Source organism: Centropristis striata, chromosome 2 (genome assembly GCF_030273125.1).
Source record: "Centropristis striata isolate RG_2023a ecotype Rhode Island chromosome 2, C.striata_1.0, whole genome shotgun sequence".
NCBI lineage: Eukaryota > Metazoa > Chordata > Actinopteri > Perciformes > Serranidae > Centropristis > Centropristis striata.
Window position 1 is genome coordinate 40,698,365 of NC_081518.1, and position 27,088 is coordinate 40,725,452.

A 27,088-nucleotide genomic window follows, 5' to 3' on the forward strand; every position below is an offset into this window, starting at 1 on the left:
CTCATTGAATTTCATCATCTTCTCCAGGAACTGTGTCTGGAGGAGTGCCAGTACAGTACTCCTACAGTGATATGAACCCAAAATAAACAGATTTTGCTGTGATTTAATTGCAATAAACTGAACAAAACATGATAGTGAATTTGTTCTATGTCAGGTCTGTGTGCAAGACAATTTTTTAAATGCTTGTTTTCTGAATGAAGTTTGGATTGATCAGAGCTCTGCTATGCAGGAAATGCCTGAGTGCACTTTCTCGTTAAATCTGCTTCACAGTTTGGACATCACCCCCCCTTTCCGCACTGTATATTATAACGCTTACAGTAGTTAAAGTTTCAGAACTTTAATTACCTGTGTTCAGTTCCAAATCATTTGCTCTACCAGCTTTTTTTCCTTTCATTAATTAGCCTGAAATCCAATTCCATGGAGTGCTATAGAGCCCTTAAAACTGTTAGATTTGGCCTGAGCTGTGCTGACATCAGACCAGCGGCCGCACCATCAGGTACTGTACATCCAGGGTCCAATATAATTTAACTACCTTTTAGTAGTCTGCAGCAGAGTCCCTGTGGTGCAACAGCACATCTTTTATTTTTTTCGCTTTCCTCTCAGACTCCGCACCATTTCCGTCACGCTACATTGATGTTCTTACGGTGCCTCTGAAAAGGTAGTTTTAAGAAACATTTCACCTCATTTTCCTCTCTGCGGTTTGCACAGTCGTCAAGGTTTGACTGCAGTGCACAAGGAGAGAGCGACAGTGAGGAGACGTGCATTTTTCTCATGTCTCCATTATGCATTTCCATATCTTCTCCTTCACCAAATGATTCCTTTGTCTGCTCAGAGACCAGCGCTAATGAGCGAGTTGCATTGCAGCATTTGAGAAGCCATTGCTCCCCAATTCATCAGGAAAGATTTGTGTTCAGCCCTTTTTTTTCCCTCAGCCACCCCCTCTCCTCTGTTCTCTCTATACTCTCTGATTGATGATAACAAGGTTGTTGGCTAAAACTGGCTCTTATCGACCAAACAAAATGGCTCCCAGATTTCTGTGTGTGTGTGTGTGTGTGTGTGTGTTTGTGTGTTCACAAGCATGCCTGTTGGTGTGTGTTGTTCTGTCACTGACTATGAATCTGAGCATCTGCATGCCAGTATCAGTGCTTGTGTGCCTTCATGTGTGAGTGTTGCGTGTGCATGCATCAGTTACATGTGTCTGTGTGTGTGTGTGTGTGTGTGTGTGCATCCCGACAATGAGAACGAGATGAAAGGCCGCTGCTCCTGTGAGTCACAAGCTGCTGCCTGCTGCCTAAATGGCCCTGAATAGACCGTCACTCAGCGCAATGAAGATGATCGTCTCTGCTCAGTATTGACTTGAACACGAGCCCACACACATACATATTACACATATAAATGGTACTTCTGAAAATATAGAACAAGAAGATGAAAGGCACCAAAGGCCACGCACACAGAGGCGTTTCCATGTGCATAAATATAACAATGCCGCAACTCTCGGATAGGAAAAAAGCAAAAGCGAAAGACAGAAATACAGACTTGTTAACACATAAACCTAACATAAATTAAAGAAGTTAAAAAAAGACATACAAAAGACACATTAATGTGAATAAAAGTGTCTTTCTTTGCAGAAGGCAAAAAGGGATTGAGGAATGTTTCTTTAAAAAAAAAACCCAACACAATACCGGCTTGAGAGAAATTAAAAAATTCCATTTCTCTCTTTCCAAGACATTGCCTCATTTGCATTTGATTTATTCTGAGTGATGTATTCAGGTGCTCCACAGCAAGACAAACAACTGTGATGTTTCTTGTCTGTTTTTTCCCTGCTTGTCCACAAGCCCAAAAGGTCTTAGATTACTGCAGAAAACACCCCTGAAATGACTGCTGTTCCCTCTTTTCTCCCTTTCTTCTCTCTATTTTCTCTGTGTCTTTCATGTTGTTTCACACCCTGCATTCACACTGCAGGCAACGTGAGTGATGTGTTGCTCCATTCTGGCCAATTGTGACTGTATGTTGTTGTTGTAGTGCTATAAAGTGTTGCCTTGATGGGCTCCTTCTGAAGCCACGGTTATGAAAGCAATGAAAAGCCGTGTGTTATTGCTTTAGTCCTGTTTTTCCTGATGTTTCCTCATTTTCAAGGAGAAGTCGTTTTTTAGAGAGCATTATTCAAGCAGTGTGCAGTGCATGAATGTTATTATTTCATCTTTATTTTGTTAATTTATATCAGTTAGTGGGCAGTTGTATTGATTAATCTTGCAGTTACTGTTACAATGCTAAGAAAGTATTAATAAATGACTATGTGTCCAACAATATGAAAATATTAGATGTGGTCCCTGATTTGAATTATTGGCCTGTCTGCAATTTTCTATTTTAACAAATTCCATAAAAAGATCAAAACAACATTGCATGCAATGGCACCCAGCCCCAAGCTCATTTGTTCCTATTGGAGATATAAGGCGTTAAATACACAGTGCAATTTTTGAAGTAGCATAAAATTAAACTAAGTTGCTCCGTGTTTATGGGAATGATGAAACATTAGCGATGGACGAATGAAGCTTCATGAAAGCACCATCTAGTGGGGTCAACATAAACAACTAGCAGTTCATGAAGCTTTCTTTGGACCAATAGCGAACATCAATGGAGCTCCATGGCACATAGGAATAATACAGTACTCACAATACCTGTTCATGGGATCAGTTTGTTGTTGGTTTGTTGGCTAACAAGACAAATATAGAATATCGTCGACTTTATCCTGTATGTTTATGGTGGGTTGTTTTATTGACTCCTTCGAGTGTCCTTTAGTACAACCCTAAGAAAGACATTTGTAGTGACCAAAAAGTTACAAGTACTGAAAACAGTGAAAGAGTAAAAGTTTTAAGATTAAAACACACAGGACGTTGTGGTAGCATGTCAATCACATGTCAGTACCCAGCTTTATCATCAATTTTACTGTACATAGGACCATAATTTACAAAATTAACAGCATGTCATGTTGAAAAAGACTTGAAGCCAGCAATTGAGACCATAAATGCATTTTTTTTTTTACTGATGTAGTACAAAGTCAAGTCAAGTCAAAGTTTATTTATAGAGCACATTTAAAAACAACCTCAGTTGACCAGTGTACCAGTGCTGTACAGTTATTAAAATAGAACAAATCATACACAAATAGGTATAAATAACAACAATGAAAACAATAAAATACTAAAAACAGTAAAACAATAAAATAAGAAAACCTTTTTTACTGAAGTAGTACAAACACGGTAGGTTTAGATTGACTTTCTTCTTTTTGCACCCAGTGACTCGCCCCCTGCTGGCCATTAGAAGCTTTGCATGTGTAAGGCACTTCTGCATTGGCTTCACCTGGAGGTTGCCACTTGATACCAAATAACCACTTTTAATCACAGCCATGTAACTTATTAAGCTTTCTGACTTTGTCTGACCATTAGTCGCAGTCACCTCTGCAATAGGATGATATGAAAAAGATAATAGCAGCAAACTGTCACATTACAAATATATATATATACAGATTCTGCAACCAACAAATGCACAGGTTTCCTTAATAAAAGCCTTAAAATTATTTGTAAAATATTCTTCAGATAGTTTTGTGTTATGTGACTTGTGGAAAACTGTATCAGACATGTCATGCTTCTCTACCTCTTTTCGTCTGTATTTCACTTCTCCGTTTCTGGTAATTTCAGCTCTTCTCACTGTGTGGGTGCCAAAGTGGAGAGAACGTCAGTGTACCAGCCTCATGTGTCTCTCCATCTCCGCTCTTCTTTCCCTTTTACGTCTCTCTCGTCTTTCTTAATTCCCAGCTCCCTCCCTTGCAGCCGAGTGCTCTCGCGTCTCTCATCAACCTTTGTTGGTTATTCAGAGTTTTACTTTCATTTAAATTGGCTGAGAGAGGAGGTAGCAATAACACAGTCTATTGTCATTTTATAAGAGAGTGAGTTGAATTTTGATTTTAACCACTGTCTCTTCCCCCCTCTCTTTCTCACATACTACACACACAAATCAATTCTTTTCAGTACAACTCTTTTCCCGTTTGCTTTATTGGCATGAATGTGAGATGCACAGCATTACCAAAGCAAGGAAACGATTAATTAATTATTGAAGCAAGAGAGAGAAAAAAAACTCCTACAGAATAATTACATTTTTTCCCCTTTTCCTTTTCTTTTTTGGCTCTTGTGCTGCTGTAAAAAGTGACTTTCCCCAAGAACCTTGTCTCACAGAAATCCGTGAAATAGCCACGGATTTCGCTTAACTCAAAATCCGTGGAATAGCCATGGAATCGCTAGTCATATCCCATGGCCATCCCATTGATATTTTTTCCTATTGGTTTGTTCCAAGTCACATGACTTTCAAGGTTCCGGCGGTCAGAACAAAAAACATGGCGGACAGTTCTCTCATTTTTAGTGAAAAAAATAATATTTTGACTTTGTTTCTGCATAAAAATGGATTTTGATCACATTTCTAGCGAGAAATATATGTTTTATTTTCTAAATATTCACTCAGTGAATGTACATAATCACTTTGTGGTGAAGATCTCGGCAGAAAAATATGACTGTCATTAACTTGCATTGTAGCGAAATCCGTGTCAGTTTCACGGAAATTTGAGCGATTTCGTGGCTATTCCACGGATTTTGAGTTAAGCGAAATCCGTGGCTATTTCACGGATTTCTGTGAGACCATGTTGTTCCCCAATGTGGGATCAATAAAATTGATCTTATCTTATCTTATCTTATCTTATCTTATCCTATCTTTACATGGAAAACATGAATCCTTGTAAGCAAAGTCCTATTAAAACTAAGTGATGTGTGCAGACTCTGTTTACCATTGGTAATCCCTCCGTACAGATTCAGCAGGTGTGCATTAGTTTCAGCGTTGCCAAAGAGGCGATGTTAGCAAGAAAGAAAACACACACACTAATGTAATATAACCACTAATGGAACACATCCAACATGTAGCAGAGACATGGCCCGCATGTTAATCTCTTTGTTCTCTGTCTCTTTCACAGGGTCCCATAGAGAACGATGTTGTGATTCACGTGGCCCTGATCGCAGAGAGCCAGAGGTATGTGTGTGTGCGTGCGTGTGTGTGTGTGTGTGTGTGTGTGTGTGTGTGTGTGTGTGCGTGCCCGTGCCCGGTCTTTCGGTGCTGTAATTGTGGTGAGCTCATGAAGATGAAGCTCAGGCTGACCTCTGCCCTCATCTGCCACTCTTCCCATTATGCGATTGGGTTTTACTGAGCATGCATTCATATATGCACGTGTAACAGCGAGTGTGGGGGTGTCAAACAAGGTCAAACCATCTGTGAAGCTGGTTAACCTGTAGCTTCAATTACTGCTGCCGGCAAGTCCCATCACAAACTGTGAATCATGTTTCTATCTGCAGATAGACTTAATGTAATGTAAGACTTCCATTGAACCTGATTTACATGCATTTTATATAAACATAGTGTCAACACCATACCAATAGATTTATTAACCTTGTATTGACACTTCATGGACTAACAGACTCATGAATGTAATAATGAATTTAAAGGTCAACAGCTGCTGTAGAATCACAACAAAGTGGGTTTACACGAGGAAAATTAGTTCAAGTTATTCTAGCTTTTATTTTTAAGAAATATTCAGTGAGAAACCATGAAATAAATATTTGTGTCTGTGTGTTTTGGGATATAAGGGTAACTACATTTAAAAAAATGCTGATAATTATGAATGTAATACTGTCATTGTGTGTGTGTGTGTGTGTGTGTGTGTGTGTGTGTTTGTGTGTGTGTGTGTGTTTTCATGTAGACTTCAGGTGTTTTTGAACACCTATGGCATTCAGACCCAGACGCCCCAGCAGGTGGAGCCAATTCAGATCTGGCCTCAGAAGGAACTGGTCAAGGTAACGCAGGCACACTTCTTCTCCTCAAAGTTTTTTTCTATTAGTTTAGTCACAGTAGCATTATGAACTCAGGCTTGAGGAACCACACTAACTATTTGAACGCCCTGTCCTTCTCCTCATGGCAACACTGCAAAAAAAGAAAAGTTTCAAGGCAACAAACTTCGATAAAATTTTAAGTTGGACAATTAAACTAAATATTTTAAGTTTTGTTTTTGAGTCTGCTCAACTCTGAATTCAGATTTTTGTCAACTCAACTGTAAGTTGTACTAACTTATAAGTTTACATTGTAATAACTGTCTGCTAATGTTTCGACCACAATGTTGAGTTAGCATTGATACTCTAATGGCTACTCTTGTAGCTGTAACAAGCAGCGCGGTTAGCATCGGTTAGCCGCTAGCATCAGTTAGCCGCTAGCTTTCACTAATGACAGAATTTCACCGTTTTCCCGAATTTCACAACAAAGAAATAAGAGTTAGTAGAACTATTGTCCCTTGTTTTGAACCCCAACTTATAGATATAAGTAACAACAACTCACCAACTTGTTTTTGAGCAGACAACTGGCTTCCTTTGTTGTGCTAACTTACATTATTGCCCTTAATGTCAATAATTTATATTTCCAAGTTTTACCAACTTAAATCACTGTTTTAGGCCAAAAAATACAAGTTGGCTTTTTTGCAGTGTGGCAGTGTGATCTTTAGCTGAGGCATCTTTGAACATGGTAGCCGGCTGCTTCTAAACTGAAGAGTAGTATCACCCAATTTACATTTGACTTTGGTCCCAATCCAAGCCTTGTTTATTTTCAGGGTTTTATTTTTTATTTTATTTTATTTTTTTAACTCAGATTGCTAGCTAGGAAAGCTGCTAGGCTATAGAGACACATACTTCAACGAACAACACAAAAAGTTAGATTTATTGTATACACCAATTTTTTTAACTAAGTGTAACCCCAGATAATGTAGTTACCTCGAGATTATGATTGTTTGTCTGTTTGTCAGCAGGATTAACTACTGGCCCGACTTTCATGAAACTTGGCTGAGGGGTGTAGCATGGGCAAAGGAAGACTCCATTTAATTTTGGAGGGAATCCAAATCACAGAAAAGTCAAACATTCTTTGTTTTTGAAAGGCTAAAAAAAGACACAATGAGTTTTACAAACCTGCTGTGCCTAGTTACAGTTGCTAAGATGTGATTGGACAATCCCTGTTCAAGAGAGGGGTTTTGCCGCCAGTACATTTGAACCCTCACTGATTACAGACATTGTTTTGTGCATAATTAGCTGCAATGCTTTGTTGTTTTGTTAAATGTCTTATCATTGACTGTAAAGAAAAATTCTAGTCATTCCTGTTTAGTGTGATAGAGTGGATGGAAATTTGAGTGGAGGAAACTGAGTGAGACTACTGCTGCTGCTCCTCCTCCACCATCACAACACAAATTGATCTTACAGTCAGCCAGATTACATTTCGGCAGTTAGCTGTCAATATCACAGCAGAACATGGCTCTGTCAGTCCATCTGCTTGTCAGTCCAAGATTTCCTGCTCTTAAGATTTTTGTCTTGATTGTCCCATCAATCACAGCAAAGCTGTTGATTGGTTGAAGAGATTGATCAGTCGAACAACGATCGTTCATGTTGATTGATCAGCATAATGGTGCAGCCATCACTGTGTCACTTTGCTAAATTGAACACGCACAGAGCTGAGCGGCTTCCAAATCTAGTCTTAGAAGGGTAAGTTAGACAGCTCTGTTAGGCTACGTTCTAGATTTTTTGCTCATATGTTTCTCAGATCTGATCTTTTGACAGTGTGAACAGAACATATTGGTCTTGACAAGCTGCAGGCTTTATTAACGTATAACTGTGATTTACACAGTGGCGGTTCTAGACCAATTTTACTGTGGGGGCCAAGGAGGGGCCAGTGTTTAATCAGAGGGGCACATTAAAAATCGTCGAAAGTGATATTTAAGCATTCAAAACCTATATTTTAGCTAAAATTCTAATATTTGGAAGAACTACATTGATTGAAGCAATGAGACTTACCAACATTGGCCGCGTTTCCCAGATTCGCTCGTTCTTAAGGACTTAAGAAGGCTCTTAAGAAGGGTTCGGCTAAGAAGGAGCGCTAAGATAGGGGTGTTTCCCAGATGCGTTCTTAACTGCCTTCTTAAGATCCCGCCAAAGAAGCTTCTTAAGAAGCTCTTAGTGGGAGCTGTCCACCGCCGTGGTGCTGAAATATAAATCAATCGATGCCAGGCAAATCGATCACCCACCACTTTATCAGCGCTTAAGTGACCCCACACACCTGTGCAATAAGGCTACGTGTGTGTGTGTGTGTGTGTGTGTGTGTGTGTGTGTGTGTGTGTGTGTGTGTGTGTGTGTGTGTGTGATCACAGCTAACAGGTGTATCCGAGTAGTAATCAAGCCATTAACGCATATATACCCCACTGGCGGACCTCGTCCCGCGTGGTGGGCATCCTGATGTGTCTCCGGGCATGGCGCAGGAGGATCGGTGTCACGGCTGCCACACTCCGTGAAACCGGTGCCTTGCTGAGGCCGGTGCCGTCCCCCACCACCTCCAGGAAGCTCCCCACTGCGTAAAAACGCAGCGCGGCCAGGAGTTGCACCTCTGGGCTGAGGGCAAAATTGCAGCGGGTTTCCCTCTGGATGTGTGGTGACACGAGTGTGACGAGGCGGTGGATCTCCTCCAACGACTGGACAGCCCGGTCCGACAGCACGTCGAGTGGGGAGAAGTGCTGACGCACATACGCGTTTATATAAACCGTCTGGCTTCGCGCACGGCGACGCTGTTGGTTCGCAGCGAGAATATGCTGTATTGCAGCCATGGTGTCTCACACGCGTGGACTTCGGCAACGCCTTTATATAGACTTGCAGGTGGAGACCCTCTTGATGAGCTGAGTTCAATTACACCTGTCAGTTTCCCTCATATCTGTGAAATACCACAGGGTTGTTGATGTTTTTATAGCTACTGTAAACTCATATGCAGATGCCGAATGTGTGTGAAAATGTAAAGAGTGATAGTAATGATGATTTTTTTTATTTATGTAGCTACAGGAACACATGGGCAATTCTTTATTTTTATATCGTTATTTTTCTTCTTATGCTATTATTTTTCTTGCGTCAATGTTCTGCAGCTATGAGCGCACATTCATCATTACGCAGGGTTTTAGTATTCCTTTGTGTCCGATATAACTTTCCCTGATGCGGCTGCACTGAGCGTTTGGTCGCTAAGAAGGCTGTTAAGAGTGGGTCAGGGCGATCTTACACTTCCTTCTTAGTGAAAGATCTTCTTAAGCTAAGAACGACTCTGGGAAACACTTCCTTCTTTCACAGCGCTCTTAAGAGCGTCCCTAAGAGCGAATCTGGGAAACGCGGCCAATAACAGTTATTTTTGTACGAGAATGACATTTCTCATTTTTGTGCACAATTACTTTTTTTTTATTTTGAAAGTGCAGTACAGTGAGAATGATCTTTATATTTAGCTTTTATTGCACAATTAAACTATTATACAATATACACATTATGGGTTCCTTTTGTGTACAATGAGAAATTGTTTGAACAAGAAATAGGTAAGAATTGTTCTGTCGTTCATTGTTATAAATTGATCATTTTATTATTAATTTGACACAGGGGCCACAGCAGGGGCCAAGGGCTTCTTCACAGGGGCAGTGGCCCCTGTAGGCCCCTGTGTAGAACCGCCACTGGATTTACACTGACCATGTACTGCTTTAATTGACCACTTTTACTGCTTTCTGCTGACCCCTTTCTCTGCTCACCTCCTGCTGCTTTCACTGAATCACCCACTTGGTCTCTCTTGCTGTTAACTAACTCCACAGACAAACATGAACATGCCTAAAGGATCATCTGCTCACTACTTGGCCGGCTTCCACCGTAAACGGACTTCAGTAACCTCCATTTTTACCTCAGCGTGATGCATGTGTTCTTATTATTCTTCTGCGCATGCGGGTCAGTTTGGGGCTGTGAGCAGTTCACACTGGAGCCTGTTAAAGGCCTCATTTAAAAAATTATGTGAACAGTCAAAGAAAAAAATTGGATCTGAGCAAAACATGTGATTTGATCGTCATGGCCTGCAGTGTGAACGTAGATTAAAGACATCAGATCTTCAGAATGGTTCATTTGAATTCACTTACAGCGTTACCTTCACTGTTTGGCTCTTGGTCAAAACAAGCAGAGGAGTTGCTTAGATTGAGGGTCTTCTGAAGAGGATATAAAAGAGCTGTAAGATGCAGTTGGATGGAAGCCCAGTAACTTTGAAAACTAAGTATTTCAGAGAAACAGCTGTTTTAAGATCTTTGAAAATACAAGGTGGTTTTTGAATTACTCTAATTGATATCATCGCTGTAATACTTCATCAACCTATGAAAAATAAACACAAAACCCTCACGTTTTTTCTCCATATCTTCACCTTGTGGGTTTCTTATATAAGCTAAACTTAACATAGTCGTCAGAAGTGGTAAGTGATTTCAGTGAAGTCTACCGAAGCAAAATGATCAGACTCTTTTCATGATGAACGCAACAAAAGATATGTTTTCATTTCAGCAGTAACACTCCTCTTACAAGTCAAACATTAAAGATTTGTGACAGCCCAATTGCATCAGAAAACTGAAATACCCAAAAACCTTTGATATGTAACAATGCCTCATGACACTTTTAATACAACTCAGTGTTCTCAACAAAAGGGAAAGGATAACATAAAATTTCATCAAATCTGAATCCACCAGCGAATCAGCTTGTCAAATCAAAATCCTTTAAAATCCCTTGAAGATTTTATTCAGGTTTAACTTTAAGTTACAAAAGTCAGAAGGGTCATTCTGTGTCAAATCAGATAGAGGTTTTTGTTTCAATTTTGTTCAAACTGTAATTATTTTTCAATTGAGGGGGAAAATAGGTTCTGTGAAATATATTGTAATTTTTGCCCCTTAAGAAAGTAAAAAAGCAGAGCGCCATTACATTTTTAATACTGATGAATAATTCCCAAAGATAGAATGGCCCTCAGTGAAGGCCTTGGTGGGCTACAGGAATGTAGAGGTTGTGTTAGAATCAAAATAAAATTCAAATGTTAATAAATAATATTTACTTTAACTTTAACTTTAGCATTCATCCATTACACTGATCTGTACCTGATATGAAGTGGTCACTACACCATCAGAATCTCTTCGCTTGCAGCTTGTTATATTGCAGTTATCTATTTTGCTGTCTTTCTGGATTTTTAGGAATCTGATAAAATGCTCCCTCTTTCACTTGTCCCTGATTGTTCTGGCATTCTGGTGCACAGCAGGCATCTACCATGCTCACTCTGTACTCTATAAATACAGTAGGCGAAGAAACTAGCTGCTGGTCGTCATTCGCACCACTTTCCTGCCAATATGGCGGTGTTTGATTTCATATGATTGTGTGACATCTACTACTGGAGCTCTACTAAACATTATGTTTATCGTGAGTTATCGTCTTAGTTTCTGTCTTCAATGTTAAAATGTTGTATTTTATTGTATTTTATTTTATTGTACTTGAATACAGGACTGCTGTGAGAACCGAATTTCCCTTCGGGGATGAATAAAGTAATCTATCTATTACTTTAGTATCTATCTATCTATCTATCTATCTATCTATCTATCTATCTATCTATCTATCTATCTATCTATCCATCCATCCATCCATCCATCCATCCATCCATCCATCCATCCATCCATCCATCCATCCATCCATCCATCCATCCATCCATCCATCCATCCATCCATCCATCCATCCATCCATCCATCCATCCATCCATCTATCTATCTATCTATCTATCTATCTAAACACAGGTCTATTCATGAGCAATCATTTATGTATATTAATTAATTCATGACACGGGAAGAACATAAAAACTCCACGCAGAAAAGCAGCAAGCCAGATTCGAACCTGTGAATCTATCAATTTGTCTATGGCCCTACTAAATTTCATATCATATATTCATATTTATAGATATTGAACCCTTAGAAATGCGCCATGCACCACCACGACTGTGAAAATTATAACATTCCCAAGACCAAAAAACGATGCATTTCTGGAAATTCAGCCAAAATACTGTATTTTATTTTGTTAACTTGTTATTTTTTTTGTTGACACTGAATTACCCACAATAGTCACATCACTTGATATTTAAGACTGGATGGAAGTACTGCCAATCTTTTGTAGATATTTTGTAAATATTCAATTGCAAAAACAGAATACTGGAGATCACATCTGTCTAGTATTTTGATTATTAGCAATAACTCTGTGTCAGAAACTTACATTCTATAACACTTTTTCTGAGTAACAAGTTGAGAACTAGCTGCTATTTCCACCCTGTCCACTCTGCGTCTTTCATCTGCAGCAGATTCCACCATTTATTCTGTCATATCAGTGACACCACCCACTGCCTCCCTTCCAACTTCTATTTCCCTCCCCTCACATCTGTCACTCAAACCCTGGTCTCTCCTCTAGATCCTGAGCCTCATCTGCATGTTTGTTGTTTGAAGTCTACTATCTCCCCCTCGTCTGTCTCTCTACTGTCAAACCCGTCACTCAAACCCCGGTGTCCTCCCTCGCCTATGTCCCTCATCTGTCATGTCTGTTATGTAGTGTCTATTCTCCACGCCACCTTCTATAAACAAACAATTTCTCCTATCATGTCATCTCTCCTGGCTGTGTTCTTTCCTGCAGGCCTTTCTGCCTTCTGTCCCTCTCCTGCTATATCCATCACATCCGCTTCTATAACTCCATTCTCCCCTCCAGGCCCTACATCCTGCCCCGCCCCCATTATGTCCGTTACAACTCTCCCCTCCAGGTCTATCATCTGCCTTTGAACTGTCATACCTGTTACTTTTTCCTTCCCTCCCCTCTGCCTCTTTCTGCTGCGTGGTGCTCAGCCTCTCTCCGATGGATATGCAATTGTGAGTCAGTGCGGGCGCTGTGCTGAATATTAAATCCCAAGCCCAGACAGACGTTTCTTCCTCGACAGAATCTGTTTATCTCGGAGTCACCACCATCTCCAGTGCTGCGGGCTGCATTTGCTCACCTCACCTCGTCCCTCGCAGCCGTTTGATTGTGTTGACAACAGCTGCCTGACGAAGGGAAAGTGGCAATTACATTTTGCAATGTGTTATTCCCTCCCGTACACCCCAAAGCTTATCCCCTTGCAAATCACTGCTCTGCCCAAAAATAGCCTTCCTTTTACCTGCTTCTCTGCCAGTTTCATATCTGATAGACAATGTGGACGACATTTTGTCTTTTCTCTTACACATGTTGCAGTTGAGTCATCTAAACAAGGTCCTCAAGAGACACACTGTACAACAAGTGAAGGCTTTAAAAGGCTTTAATTAAGGGGAATTTCAATATTTTGCCATTTTCTTAAGTCATGACTATTGGTCATAATAAAAACTCAGAGATTAGGAAAATGAGGGCCAGTGCAAGACTACTAGAGCTCAAATTTACCAGAAACACCAGTCCTACCATCACAGATGTACAGCCATTTGCCACAATTTTAGAAAACTGCAGTGTTTTACCTCGTTTATGTTTTGCAATTGGGAAACTTGAAGACACCAATAATAAGTTCTTATTTTTTGTAGCTCTATATTGCACATAATGGAGACCTGAAAAAGAGATTCCACTGGCACTTGCACTGGCAAAGGCCATTGCCTAAATAGTAGTGACTCCTTTTGTATGAAAATAATTAGTCAACCAGTTAACAGAGAGGGAAAAGAAAAAGTACAGATGCAAAATAATGAGTAGTAATTGGCTATTGTCTTTTTCAAACGGGTTAAGGTTTATAGGTTAGGGGTTAGGTTTAGGGTAAACTGAATATCATTTATGTAATACTTGGGTCATAGGACCCTGGGAACATAAATACACTTCCAACCCAGTGGAAACTGTTACAAAACCATAAGGTTTAATCCCCGATTCAACAGTATCATTTTGAGCTGTGTGGCAAGAACCCCTACCTGCATGCTAAGTCCTTCTGGATGACAGCATCTGCTGTAAAAGTAGATCTGTTATGCACATTTTGTGACACCAACAGTTCCATTTACACTATGTGGGGCAACAACCCAGCAGTGATAAAAATGTGCAGGAAGCTGCTCCTGTCTGAGCTCCTATCAAACTGAGGATTGTCCGTATAGTGAATTGAAAGTTTTGCAGAGTTTGTCAGTAAAAAGTTGTATATTTTGACACATAGTAGCCACTGCAGAAGTGTAAAATACAGCTTTTAGATATAGCCTTTTATTATCTCTCCCACCTGTCAGGCTTTCTGTTTGTGCTGCGGTCAGTGGAAATGTTAGGGAATGAAAGGATGCTTTGATAGGCTGCCTGCGTGTTGTCCTTCTTCATTGGTATTCTGCACGCAGAAAATGTTGGGTGCAGAGGTTTCTCCAACCACCCATGGCTTTTCTCCTCCAGGTCTCGTCCCTGCCTGTTAGGGCGGTGATTTGCAATGCCACTTAATGCTCAATTAACATTTCTCTTTTTTTTTGCAAAAAGACTTTACTTTTCCCTCTTTTGCTGTTATTTCTTCTAATTGGTGCAAGACTTGCTGCCTCCTGTTGTGTTCAGCTCTGCCCTTACCAAACAATGAGGGAATGCACGGGAGTAGCAGAGCACCACCTTTTGGTTGACGTTGTGAATTGCAGCTGGTTTGAGATGGGAGAATGCGGCAAGGAGGGCTTGATAGGCAGATTTCCTGCAGTGCCACTTGAGTGTGTGGGTGTACCGATGCTGTTTCATGATAGAACAGATTGGGAGGTATTTAAATTTAGAATTTATAGGCTGTCACAAAGGGAATAAGTGCTCTGGTTTCACCCAGCAACAAACAACAGAAATGTAATTCACACGTGTACATCTCACACACACACACACACATTAACTGTAACTTGTGGCGAGTACATCACACCACTGTGCTCTGAGCAGACAGAGCTGAGAAATCAATGTCCATCTTCTTTCTCTTTGCATCTTTGAATCAGTGCATTTGACAGCAGGCAACACAGCGGTAAGAAGCTTTTATCTGAAGCACCAAAGAAATGTTCTGGTAACTGATAGGCTGGAGCTCCAGTATTCTCATTGCTGCCATCTCCAAATGCATTTCAGAGATGGCTGAGGCAGAAGGCCATGGCCTTTTTCTCTCTGCTGTGTAGTGACGACTGGGGAGCCTTTTGATGTAACCAACTGGGTAATTACTGCAGCACCTGTAAAAACAATCAAGGATTGTTATTTATTTGTCATGCTTTTTATATCTGCACTAGTATTACAGATGGCAAATTTAGTGCAAAAGGACAGCAATGTTGGTGGTAAGAGCTGGATGAGCTCTTAAAATCACAATTCAACCTGTGGATAATTAATAATAATAATAATAATAATAATAATAATAAATGTTATTTGTAAGGCACTTTTCATACAGAAATCTCAAAGTGCTACAGAAGCCAGAAACAAGAAAGAGAAAACTCATTAAAATCAGCAGCAGATAAAAAAAAAGACACGGGTAATAAAGTACATTATGCAGAGACAAAATAAAAACATCTATGGACAACCTAAAAATGCCTCCCTGAACAGAAAAGTTTTAAGCCCTTTTTTAAAGGTGTCCACAGACTGGGGTTTACGTAGATGTTCAGGGAGGGAGTTCCAGATGTGGGGGGCGGCGGAGCAGAAGGATTCAGCTTTTTCCAGCTTAACAGACACACTGATGACATAATTCCAGTTCATTATTAAGTGTAACTTGACCTCAGCCACTATGAGCCCATGTTACTCATCCAGGCCCTGTTGGTGTTAAGCCTTAATGCAAAGATCCTCCCTCCAAGCCTCTGCTGATGTTCACATTTTCAGCTCATGAAGTTGCTTTCCACCTGAGAGCTGACATGACTCAGTATTTTCACCTTCAGACTGAGTCTTGAGACATGACTTCTGACTGGATCAAACTACAGTTCTTCTGCTGTAGAGCCGGAGGGGATGAAATTATAATGCGTGGACAGATTATGCATTGACCAGGTAGAAACCACCTTCTCTCTGGCTCAAGATAAAAGACATGATTCCATTTCAAAACTATCCTGGTCCTGAATGTCAGGATTGAAGCATTTTATTGAGTGGAAAGTGAGGTGCTGTACCCAATGAACTAGAAAGTAATTTCACCAATTTTAAAAATTGTTTTCATTCGCCTATAAACGAGGTCATATAGTGTGGTCCAAACCATAGCAAAAGAAAGGCTCAGCAGGTAGATATTTTAAGCTGTTGAACAGGTACTGTGGTGATTTACTGTAGCATTGCTTCCATAAAACTCACAGGAGACCAATTAAAAAGGAATGGTCAGGACAGGCACATTCCTGCCTGTAAGACACAATATTCACCAAAACAGTGTCTTGCTCTTTATTCAGGTCGGGAAAGTTTACAGTCCTGCCAAACTCGTCACCACAAATAGTGGTGCATTTGCCAAACTCATGGGTTAGTCGCACACACTGTATATAAAGATGGATGGCATAACAGCTCCACAAAAGTGAAGCTAAAACATCTTGATTGGCCCCATTTACAGGTTACAGTATGGGTCATAAATCCTGTCCCCTCCATGTTAGCAGATAGGACATGTGTCAGTCTCAAAATCTCAAACCATTCTGTAATTTTGTTTATTTTTTTATTCATGCTGATGTGTGTTCAAGTGTTCATTTTTCTGATAAGTTTGGTTTTAATTAGTTATTTGATGCCCTCAATAAATACTGTGGCACCACCAGCCAATCACTACTGTACAGACTGGCTCCAAATTCTCAAGATGGCACCCCCCTATGTGTAATATTTTGGCTTCATTTTGTAGAATCTGTGCTGCTGTGTGTTAAGTTAATTAATGTAATCCCTTTTATAAAATGCCTTCAAAGTCTTCACAGCATATATGATATCAGTCCGGACTGACATTGATGTAAACTGCACCTTGACTTGATGGCATGTGAACAATACTATTTCTGTTAAAATGTCATTTTTAGTCAAGCATTTGAATTTTTCAACAGCATTTTTGTCATGGATCTGCCGTTAATTACAGATGTCATTTCAGCTGTTATAACTGAGAACCCTTCCTTTGTTTACCTCTGTGTGAATTTTGAGACCAATTGTTTCAAAAAAGTAAAAGTTGGAGTGTCATTTGCAACCATTATTGTAAACTGCCTTTGTGCTGTGGTACAATGGAAAACACAACAGGTAGCAGTAACTAAAGGGGTTTGGGCCAAGTGATGGGTAAATTACCACCAGCTCATTTTTAAGACGGATTTGACTTTTTTTTAGCAGTGGGTGATATAAGTGGCTCATGAAACAGCATGCTGTTGTTAATTTATTCCAATGAGGGCTCAGCTAGGTCTCAGTGTCTCTTCTTATGGGCCTCTGCATCTCAGTACAACAATGTTATCAGCTTTGGTGCCCATGGGTGTGGTTGATCCACTAATCACGCTGCTGATGGCAACACAGGGACCTTTCATTATCACCATGTCTTGTAACTTTACACAGAGCTGGTATCAGTAGGTGGTTCCACCATATGGTGGTAATTTCAGTTTATGAGTTGATACAACAGAAATGTCTCAGTGGAACGGACAGATGATGGACTTGTTCTTTTATTATGGAAGGGACTGGCACTGTATGCCATGACATTTCAAGTCAAATACGATATTTTTAATCTCAGCGAGAAAAGAGCGGATAATGTTGTAGATTTTGGTTTTCTCTGAAATCAGAAAGGTCAGCAGTTCAGTTAAATGTGCAATATGAGATCCTGAGATTATGTTTGTTCATATCTGTATATATACATTTGTCTTTCTGCAGGCATATCGTTTCCTTGCCATCAATAAGAAGCTGGGTTTGAGTGGGCGTCCAGAGAGGCCAGTTGGCTGCATCGGGACATGCAAGGTATATGGATTTGCAAACACATCTACACACATGTACATGCCTCGAACATGCACACACATATTTGCACTCCGTGTTGCACTGCTGCAAAGGTCATGGGCGACCCCTCACACTCCTCCCACGTGTTGATTATGCATACATTTCCCAGAGCTCTGAGGAAATCAGCTAGAGAAAACTGAACATAGAGAAAGAGTTTTTATCTTTGTCGGACATACAGTATGCATCAGTGAATGCTGAATAGATTATGCTTTTTCTCAGGACTTATTGCATTTTAATATGCTAAGCTGCTGTCAGGCAGTGTGTGCATATTACAGTTCATGTGTGCGTTTGTGTGTGTGTGCGAATGCCTCTTGTGGATGTTGTTTGCACTTTCTCCCAAATGAAGGTCACCAAATAAGTTGAGCCTTAGCAGCTTTCTCAAACAAAGACATTGCCAAACAAATGAATCATGCTCCCAACGCATTCCTAAGACAATATTATAATGGAACGTTTATAGGGAAGATGGCAGATTGCCAGAGGGCGTTATCATCATCAGTGTGTCTGTATGGGTGTGTGCCCCGGTGACAATCTGTATGTGTGAGAGAGATTCTCAGTTTTGTGTATGTACTGTATGTGTGTGTTAACAGGAGTGGTTGCACAGCTTCTGTGTGTCCCCTCTATCTCAGGATTGATAGCTTGTTTTATACGCTGCCCAGAATAATGTATACGTGGCTCCTTGTGAGCCATCCGTCTTCTAATGCAATAGTGTGTGTATGTGTGTGTTTCGTCTCCCTCCAGATTTATCGTATCCTGGGCAAGACGGTGGTGTGCTACCCAATAGTGTTTGATTTAAGTGACTTTTACTTGTCCCAAGACGTTATGCTGCTGATTGATGACATAAAGGTAAGTCAGGGTCACACTCCCCAGCTACCCACTTATTATGTGCTCCAAGAACTTTAATAACTGATATATATTCAGTTTGTCTGGTCTAGAGAGGCAAAAAAAAGAACAGGAAGTCGGCTAATATGGTTTGATTGTATACTCATTTTATGTCTCCCCAGTGAGTCATAGCTTACATTATAACAGATATCTAGGCTCTCAACCACCAGCTGAATTTGTACTGTACCTCACTTTGTAGCTTTACAGTTTTGCCTCCTCTTGCAGCTTGTTTGAGCAGGAAACTGTCCTATTTTTCCCCTATGCTTATAATACATCATGTGTACCTTCAGTATATTAATTAAAAAGTAATACGTATTGTTATATAGTTGGAAGGGGAGCCTGGCCCAAGAGTGCTGGCCCAATTCAAGCACTTGATTTATTGACTGATGAATGAGTTCGCTTATATCTTTTTTAAAGATTTATATCACATTTTTAAACCAATTTATGTCATGCAATAGTGCAGCTGTTCTCAACCTTGGGGTCGGGACCCCAATTGGGGTCGCGAGATGATTTCTGGGGGTCGCCAAATAATTTTGGAAGTCAGCTCTGTCTCCACTGTGTTAAAGTGTTCATGTGTTAATGTGTTTTAGTCTTTTTGGTCATTTTGTGTCTTTTTTTTGGTCATTTTGTATCTTTTTTTAGTCATTTTTGTCTTTTCTGGTCATTTTGTGTCTTTTTTTGGGTCATTTTGTGTCTTTTTTTTGTCATTTTGTGTCTTCTTTGGTCGTTGTGTGTCTTTTTGGTAATTTTGTGTCTTTTCTGGTCATTTTGTGTCTTTTTTGGTCATTTTGTTTACTTTTTTTGGTCATTTTGTTTCTTTTTTAGGGTGATCTGAACTGTGCGTGTGAGATTCTGTTCAGTGAGTGAGGGTCGCGGACAACATGCATGTTAAATTGGGGGTCGCGACTCAAAAAGGTTGAGAACTACTGCTATAGTGGAACAGCTTCCGGTCAGTTGATGACCATTTAAGCATTCTCAAAACTTACTGAGATGGTCTTGAATGCCCTCTGCTGCTGAGCAAACTGATGACCTAGAAGTCTAGGTTGCTTATAATGCATGAAAAAAGTAGACAAAGCCCTCATATATAACCAACAGGGGGCGACTCTACTGACTGCAAAAAGAGTCAGTTTGTATAGAAGTTTTTGAAAAGATGACACTTGATTTAATACTTTATATGGTCTCAATCAATAGTCTTCTTCAATACAACATGATGTTCATTTTGTAAATTGTGGCCCATTTAGAGCTAATTAAATGAGAGTAAGCAAGGTATGCTTTAGGGCGTGGCTACATAGGGCATGGTGAGTGACAAGTGGTTACCATGGGGACTTGTCGGTCAAGATAGAGACCATAAAATATGCAGGGAAAAACAGAAACAAAGAATTGTACATAATTGGAATTTGATTAAAATACATTCAAACTAAAATGTCACCACTGACAGAGAAATTAATCAAGGATTACTGCAGTATTTGTGTCCCAAATGTAACACTCATTCAATGTGTGTGTGTGTGTGTGTGTGTGTGTGTGTGTGTGTGTAGAATGCTCTGCAGTTCATCAAACAGTGCTGGAAGATGCAGGGACGTCCTCTCTTCCTGGTTCTGATCCGCGAGGATAACATCAAGTAATATACACACTCCATAATACATCTTTTTTTTCTGTCTTCCTGTCGTCTGATAGCTTTCTTACATCATTCTTCCGCCGCCTATCTCCCCATAAATCAGCCTCTATCTCTACTTTTCTGTCTGTTACTGGCTCAAGCTTGCAACAAAATGTCTTGACAGTCACAATGCTGTTTGGTTCATTTTTAATACAATATTTCTCTCCGCCTGCCTCTCTACTTCACTTCCCTCTTATGTGTGCCATTTATCTTTATAGCAGTAAGGTGCAACTGTATTTGCTTGCTGATTGGGTGATAATGTTTCTCATTTGTATCACTATAGCCTGACTGGTGGGCTGATTACAGCAGTATTGACCATTATCCACAAAGCCATATGTTAAATGTGCTACAAATGCTTAAACAGCCACACTGAAGCATCTGGAACGAGCCAATGGGCTTTTGAAGAAGCAACTCAATAGCCATTAGTTTGCTATTGATCGGGATGATGACCTGTATAGAAGGTGACAGCAGACAGAACAAAGCAAAGAGGGTCTGGGCTAAATGTGCTGATTTATTGAGAAACATTTCATACTGACGTCATGTGTTCTGTATGGAATATAATGGTTAACACACATGTTTTGAATAAGATAGATTCACTTTACTGTTATCTGTAGGAAAAGAAAACCCTGAGTCATTCTAACCTCTGTCTCACCAGGGGGAGCCGCTTCAACCCAGTCCTGGACATGCTGGCCTCTTTCAAGAAGGGCAACATCGGAGGGGTCAAAGTTCACGTAGACAGACTTCAGGTTTGTAGACAGAAACCTTTTCATTCTTGTATTGATTCTCTAATTTGGTCATTCTTAATCACTCTTTATATTAGTGAAGCAAATTTCAAGGAATTATTTGATGTGTGAACAACCAATAATTAGGAAATTGTTAAAAAATTACACAATCCGACATGTGGGTTTTTCCAATTACATATTTTTAGGGCCACGGGGCAATCGCACCAAGCACCAGGCAAAGCCCCGAGCACTACTGTTATACTGTGGATTTTTTCTTCTTCCTCTTCCGGACGCAATTTCATCCCACTACTAGTCCTACAACTTGAAGAGTTGCAGGACAAATTATATATCAAAACGTGCGGTTTGATCGGGATCGGTGTGCTATTACTTTTCTCTACAGAATATGAATTTTTAAGCGCGTACACACACACACACACACACACATTTTGAGGTTAAAGGGCATAGTTTGAAATCTCTGAAGAATCTCATCATAGTGTACACACACTGGCATTAGCCCCCATGGCCCTTTCAGAATTTCCCCAGAGGAAATTTTCTAGTTTTAAATACTAGTGTGGCCCATAAAAGCTACAAAATCTAAATGATTTAGATTTTCGAGCAATAAAACATTTTTTTTGTATTACACAGTCACCAATAAAGTTAGAATAATTTTTTTTTTTTTATCTATTTCCATGCATAAGTTGTGAAAATGTGATTTATTAACGGCAGATAAAGTGTATTTATTAATCAATCTCTTCCAAACATTTCACAATGAAAATGAAACCACAATTAACTGAGGATCGTGTCTGCCTCTGAAAACAGCATTTTTCCAACTTTATGGGGGACAGTGTATAACAAGAGTGCCACCAAGGCCATGGCCTAGCTTGCAAAGTCATTGAAAGTGAAAAATAATTAATGCATCTGACTAATGATGTCATGATGATGAAATCTAATTGTTGTCTTGACATCGTCACAATTCCAATCAATACAAGTGGACTACTGAATCAATGTTCCTGTTACTCTTACTACACTTTTGATAGTTTGCATATTGTGAAGTGTTTTTATAATGGCGTGGGCAGGGGAAAACACACCACCTACTCTCTCCTGTTGGCTCAGCTATAACGGATATTACAGCCGTCTTTGAAATAAACAATGTCTTAGCCCTCTATTTCACGTCTTTCAATAAATTGCGCTGTAGGGCTCCGTCTGAGTCCTCTGGAGAAAAACTCAGAAGTTTCCCAGCCCTTAATCTGAAGTCCCTGCTTATTTCAAAAGCATTACATGAGTTTATCTGCGTTCTGACCTTGGACTGTCAGATTCAATTTGGTAGGTAAACTGTTTTGGTTTGCCTGGGTAATAGTGAAAGTGAAACTGAATTTAGCCTGGATGGTTTAAAGAAGGAAATGGAAACCACTGGGGTGAAACTTTTTGTGCCTTTTAAAGAATACTATGGAATGACTTTAGGGGACAACAACAAATTAAATGGTGAAAGATTATTATTATTAGAGGTTGATCCCTCCAGTGTATCTGTCAGCCTGCAGGGAAGAGACACTCAATGCCAACATTAACGCATTAATGAATCCATTTACACCACTCGGCGACATAGACGGATTATCATGACCACGTTGTGCCTTGGACACAAACTCGCCACGGGCCCCTGCCTACACACGCAAATAGTGTGCGCGCAAAGGCTCTCTTCCCATTACGCACATAACAACACCGGGCAACACACAACCACACAAAATAACTGTCATTTTTGGAATATACAAATGCACTAAATCGCGCTAATGTGTTCAGAACGACCGTCCGACTACAGTCCTAGAAACTACTCACCTAAACCACAGGCTTTTTCCTTGCCTTCTTCGAGGAAAAGTCCTTGATAAAGTAATCACAGTCCAACTCTCTGACCAGTTACATAGTGTGGTTTCAGCCGTTTCAACTTTTTCTTTCCTCTGTTTTCTTTTAGCTGATCCACTGAGCGCCCACGTCTCCATTTTAAAAACGCACTTTTTTCAACTTTGACCCCATCGACCACCGTACTGTGTCATCACACATTACTGATTTAATCTTATAATTTCTAAAGCATTTAATTTATTTTATTATCATACTACATTTTCAAAGCCACATCCATTCCAATATATTTTTAAACTGTACCAAAAAAAAAAAAAAAAAAAAAATCTGAAGGCCAAGGGCCCCTATTGGCTCTAGGGCCCTGGGCACACGCCCACTTTGCCCATGCGGTAATCCGTCTATGCTCGGCGATACTGTATTCAGGGCATGAGGGACATGAATTATATATATATATGTAGCAAGTGTCACAGACGCTATTAAACCAGCCTACTTAGTTAGCATTATGACTGAGAATGGGTCAAACAGGTTCAAGGGTGCAAGGTGGGAAGTAAGGGTAACTGTAAATAAATGATGACTTATCTAAAAACAAAGAACCACAAAATATATTATAATGGGTTTTATTGCTAGATTTGGCATTAATTTCCTTGTACTTGTTTTATTCGTTATTTATCAATTTAGGTTGTTTTGGTGTGAGTTGTGTTGGTGATATCAGCTGTAGAGATGTCTGGCTTCGCTCAAATAAAAGGGCACTTTACTTGTGGTGCTCAAACCACAAAAAAAATAATAAAAAAAAACTCAATAGCAATTTCTCATTCCAGAAATGATAACCCAGTTACTGAGGTTAGATCAAAAACCTGTTGTGAGCAGTTTGATGTAGATATTCTTTTCTTTAAAGTATAGAAGGAACACACAAACATGTGATTGGTTCCTAAGTAGTGAGTGAGGAAAGAAGCAGGTTTGACCTGATGATGGAAGAATCGTTCATGTGTAGTTCCTAAATAACTCTGGTTTATGTAATCTCAACAGCCTATATCTCCAGCACTCTGCAAATCACATCAAAACAACATAGATTGATAAATAAAACTACAGTTAAGAGGAAAGTATTTATTTTTCATTTGGAGTGAACTGCCCCTATAAGTAAGTTGTTACTTATTAAAGCTTCATTTAATTGTCTCAAGATTGTTGCTCTCAAAGCCAGTTAAGCGCCAATGAAAACATAATACCACATTTCTTTAAAGCTGCTATAATCAATATTTCTCTAGTAACAATTGACAGATGTATGATAACACATCATACAAAGCCATTAATGAGAATACATTGTGGATCACATGACGGTATAATGAGTAAAGTCTCTGTCATAGTTTAAAAAAAAACAAAGAATTGCAACTCCCCTCTACTCTATGAAGCATTTACAGATCTTTTAACTCAGTGTTTTGGTTTTACCACATGCAACTAGCTTGTGAACGCTGTGGAGCATTTAGCAGCTAAAGAGCCAGATATTTCCCTCAGAAATTGGAAAACAGATATTAAAGAGTTAATATTAGACTTCCGTTTGTCAGGTAGACACAAACAATACTCTAAATGAATGCTGATGTTGAGCAAACAGCAAATGTTTGCAGACATGTTCCTTTATCCACTTAAAATGTGATAGTAGTAGTAGTAGTTTTCACTGCCTCCAAGTGGTCAAAAAGGAATGCATGCAGGTTTTAGTCAAGTAAAACAACAACAAACAAACAACAATATCATATCACATTTATTAAAATAGTCAGTTTTATTCATTGATGCATTGCTCACACACCCTTTATTGGTAACACTTTACAAAAACCATCATTTATAAATGGTAAACAGATAGTTTATTGATGTTTAATCACCATTTATAAAACGTATATAGGCCATTTAGAATGGGAAATACATAATGTATTAATATTTAACTAACTACATAATTTATAAATGACAAATAGATGGTGTATTAATGTAAGTTTACAGTTACTTTACCATTAACAAACAATTAAATTATAATTAATAGTTTATTAATAGTTTTAGTTGCACTCATTTTAACATTTTTAACACCATATTCAGTATGTTAATGATTTTGAAATGATTCATATACCTTTAAGAAATTGGTTGAAAACATTTAAAGATTAAATTTGTACCGCACTTTGTAAAATGGTTAATAATTGGTCTATAAACCATCTATAAACATTATTTAGTTGGTTATTGTAAAGTGTTACCCCTTTATTTTGCTGGATACCTTGTTCATGTCATATCTGAGCATGTTTAACTCAATGAAATGTTCACATATTAATGTAAGGTGCAGTATTTTAACACAGTAAGCAAAAGATGAACCCAAGGTAGATTAGAAATGTTTTCACATTGGTAACTTTAACCAACTGCTTTGTCAAACTTATGACAGGTTTTCCAACCCTAACTTCTCTCCCACTGTGCCTGTGGTGTTCAGCAGAGACTTTCTCATATGATCCTTATTTTTTTTGCTCCAAAGTTCTTCCTTCACTTTGCCTATTTGCTATTCACTTCACAGCTAACTCCTACATCTTTGAAACACTTCTCCTCTTCATCACCTCATTGTTATGGGGAGCAGGATTGCTCCTCTCCTACGCCTCATATTTTTGTTTTGGAGTTGACTTCAGTTGGAATGGCTAATATCACATTTAGACCACAGGAGCAAGTCGTATTGAACTGCACTCTTTGCTCCCACACTGCTATGCTTTTAAAAATATTCAAACTTTTACTTTTACCCTGTTAGACACTCACTTGTTACTGCTCCCATACACATTTGTAATATTTGAAACCCTGAACTGAGTTCACACTTTACGACTCCATGTGTCCTTTGTTATGAACTGCATTATTCAAACAGTTGTTTTGTATACTGAATCCTCTGACAAACCTTTTAGGGATTTATACAGCTGTGTTTTCTCACCTTCTGTATTTTTTTGTGCTCCTGAATGTGCATTTAGAGTATGATTTCCTACTGCATGTCTTAACATAAGTATACTGGAATTATATTAGTGTGGAATCTCTTGCACATTGATAGAATAATCACTTTGCAAATTATTAAATGTGATGTTTTTCTCATCAACCTTTCAGACCCTGATATCTGGAGCAGTGGTAGAGCAGCTGGACTTCCTGCGTGTCAACGAAGCAGAGTAAGAGCTTCCTTCAGTCTTTATGCTTGATCTGTCAGTTAGTCCGTTGTACTTTCTTACAGTGTCTTTTAGTACAATTGAACACTAAACAAGACATTTCTGGGTGGTCAAAATGTAAAAAAACATATATATATATATCATTTTATGAACTAAAAACACACTGGGGAAGGGTCAAAGTTCCAAAAATGAAAACAAGAACAAGACCCAAAAACGAGTTCAGTGCCATGGATCTGCATTGCTACAGCCTTATGCTTATCGCTGTATTAGCTACTTTATTCTCTTTTTAAAAAAAACTCTAAATGAGACCATAAATTAATGAATTAGGTTCTGCATTGGCCTCACTTTTCAAATCCATTGGCTACATCCACTTCTTTTAAACGGTCTATGAGAACAGCTCATCCATGTTTGAGATCAGATAAGTGCACAATCAGGATAAACAAATCAGACAAAATGATGCCGGCAGTGTTTGGTTTGTTGTTTAATTCTGCAATGTTTCAAGAGAGAAAAAGCACTACAACCACAGCATATACATCTACTATATACACATAAAAATTATGTTTGTGCTTGTTTTTCTATTTTTATTTCTGTTTCCCTGTTTTAATTGACTGTTTTTACTGTTTTCAATTGTGTCTTGCTGTTTTTAATGTGTATGTAAAGCACTTTGAATTACCTTGTGTTGAATTGTGCTATACAAATAAACTTGCCTTGCCTTGCCTTGACTTGCCTTGCCTTGCCTTGTACATAGGATCCCAGAGTTTAAGAGCTTTGAGGAGCTGGAGCTGCCGAAGCACTCCAAGGTGAAGAGACAGATGAGCACACCCAACGCCTCTGACCTGGAGCAGCAGCCGGAGATCAATGTGGAGGAGTGGCTGCAGAAGCCCACCAATGAGATCATTCAGAAGTTCCATGTAAGTTGATCAGCTTTAAAAGGTAACAGGCTTGCAAATGCACAACCATTAATAATATGTAATAGAAGGAACAAACACT

General features: G+C 39.3%; 1 protein-coding gene across 4 annotated transcripts in view; it reads left to right on the forward strand.

The window, feature by feature from the left end:
- The window catches only part of phkb (phosphorylase kinase, beta), a 133,786-nt gene that overhangs the window by 89,547 nt on the left and 17,151 nt on the right, over positions 1-27,088 (forward strand). For all 4 annotated transcript variants that reach the window (XM_059351122.1, XM_059351105.1, XM_059351113.1 and 1 more), the window contains 8 exons: positions 5,015-5,070; positions 5,795-5,888; positions 17,715-17,798; positions 18,573-18,677; positions 20,249-20,331; positions 21,023-21,113; positions 26,043-26,101; positions 26,847-27,009. In XM_059351122.1, coding sequence (XP_059207105.1) covers positions 5,015-5,070; positions 5,795-5,888; positions 17,715-17,798; positions 18,573-18,677; positions 20,249-20,331; positions 21,023-21,113; positions 26,043-26,101; positions 26,847-27,009 — 735 coding nt within the window. The remainder of the gene's footprint in view (positions 1-5,014; positions 5,071-5,794; positions 5,889-17,714; positions 17,799-18,572; positions 18,678-20,248; positions 20,332-21,022; positions 21,114-26,042; positions 26,102-26,846; positions 27,010-27,088) is intronic.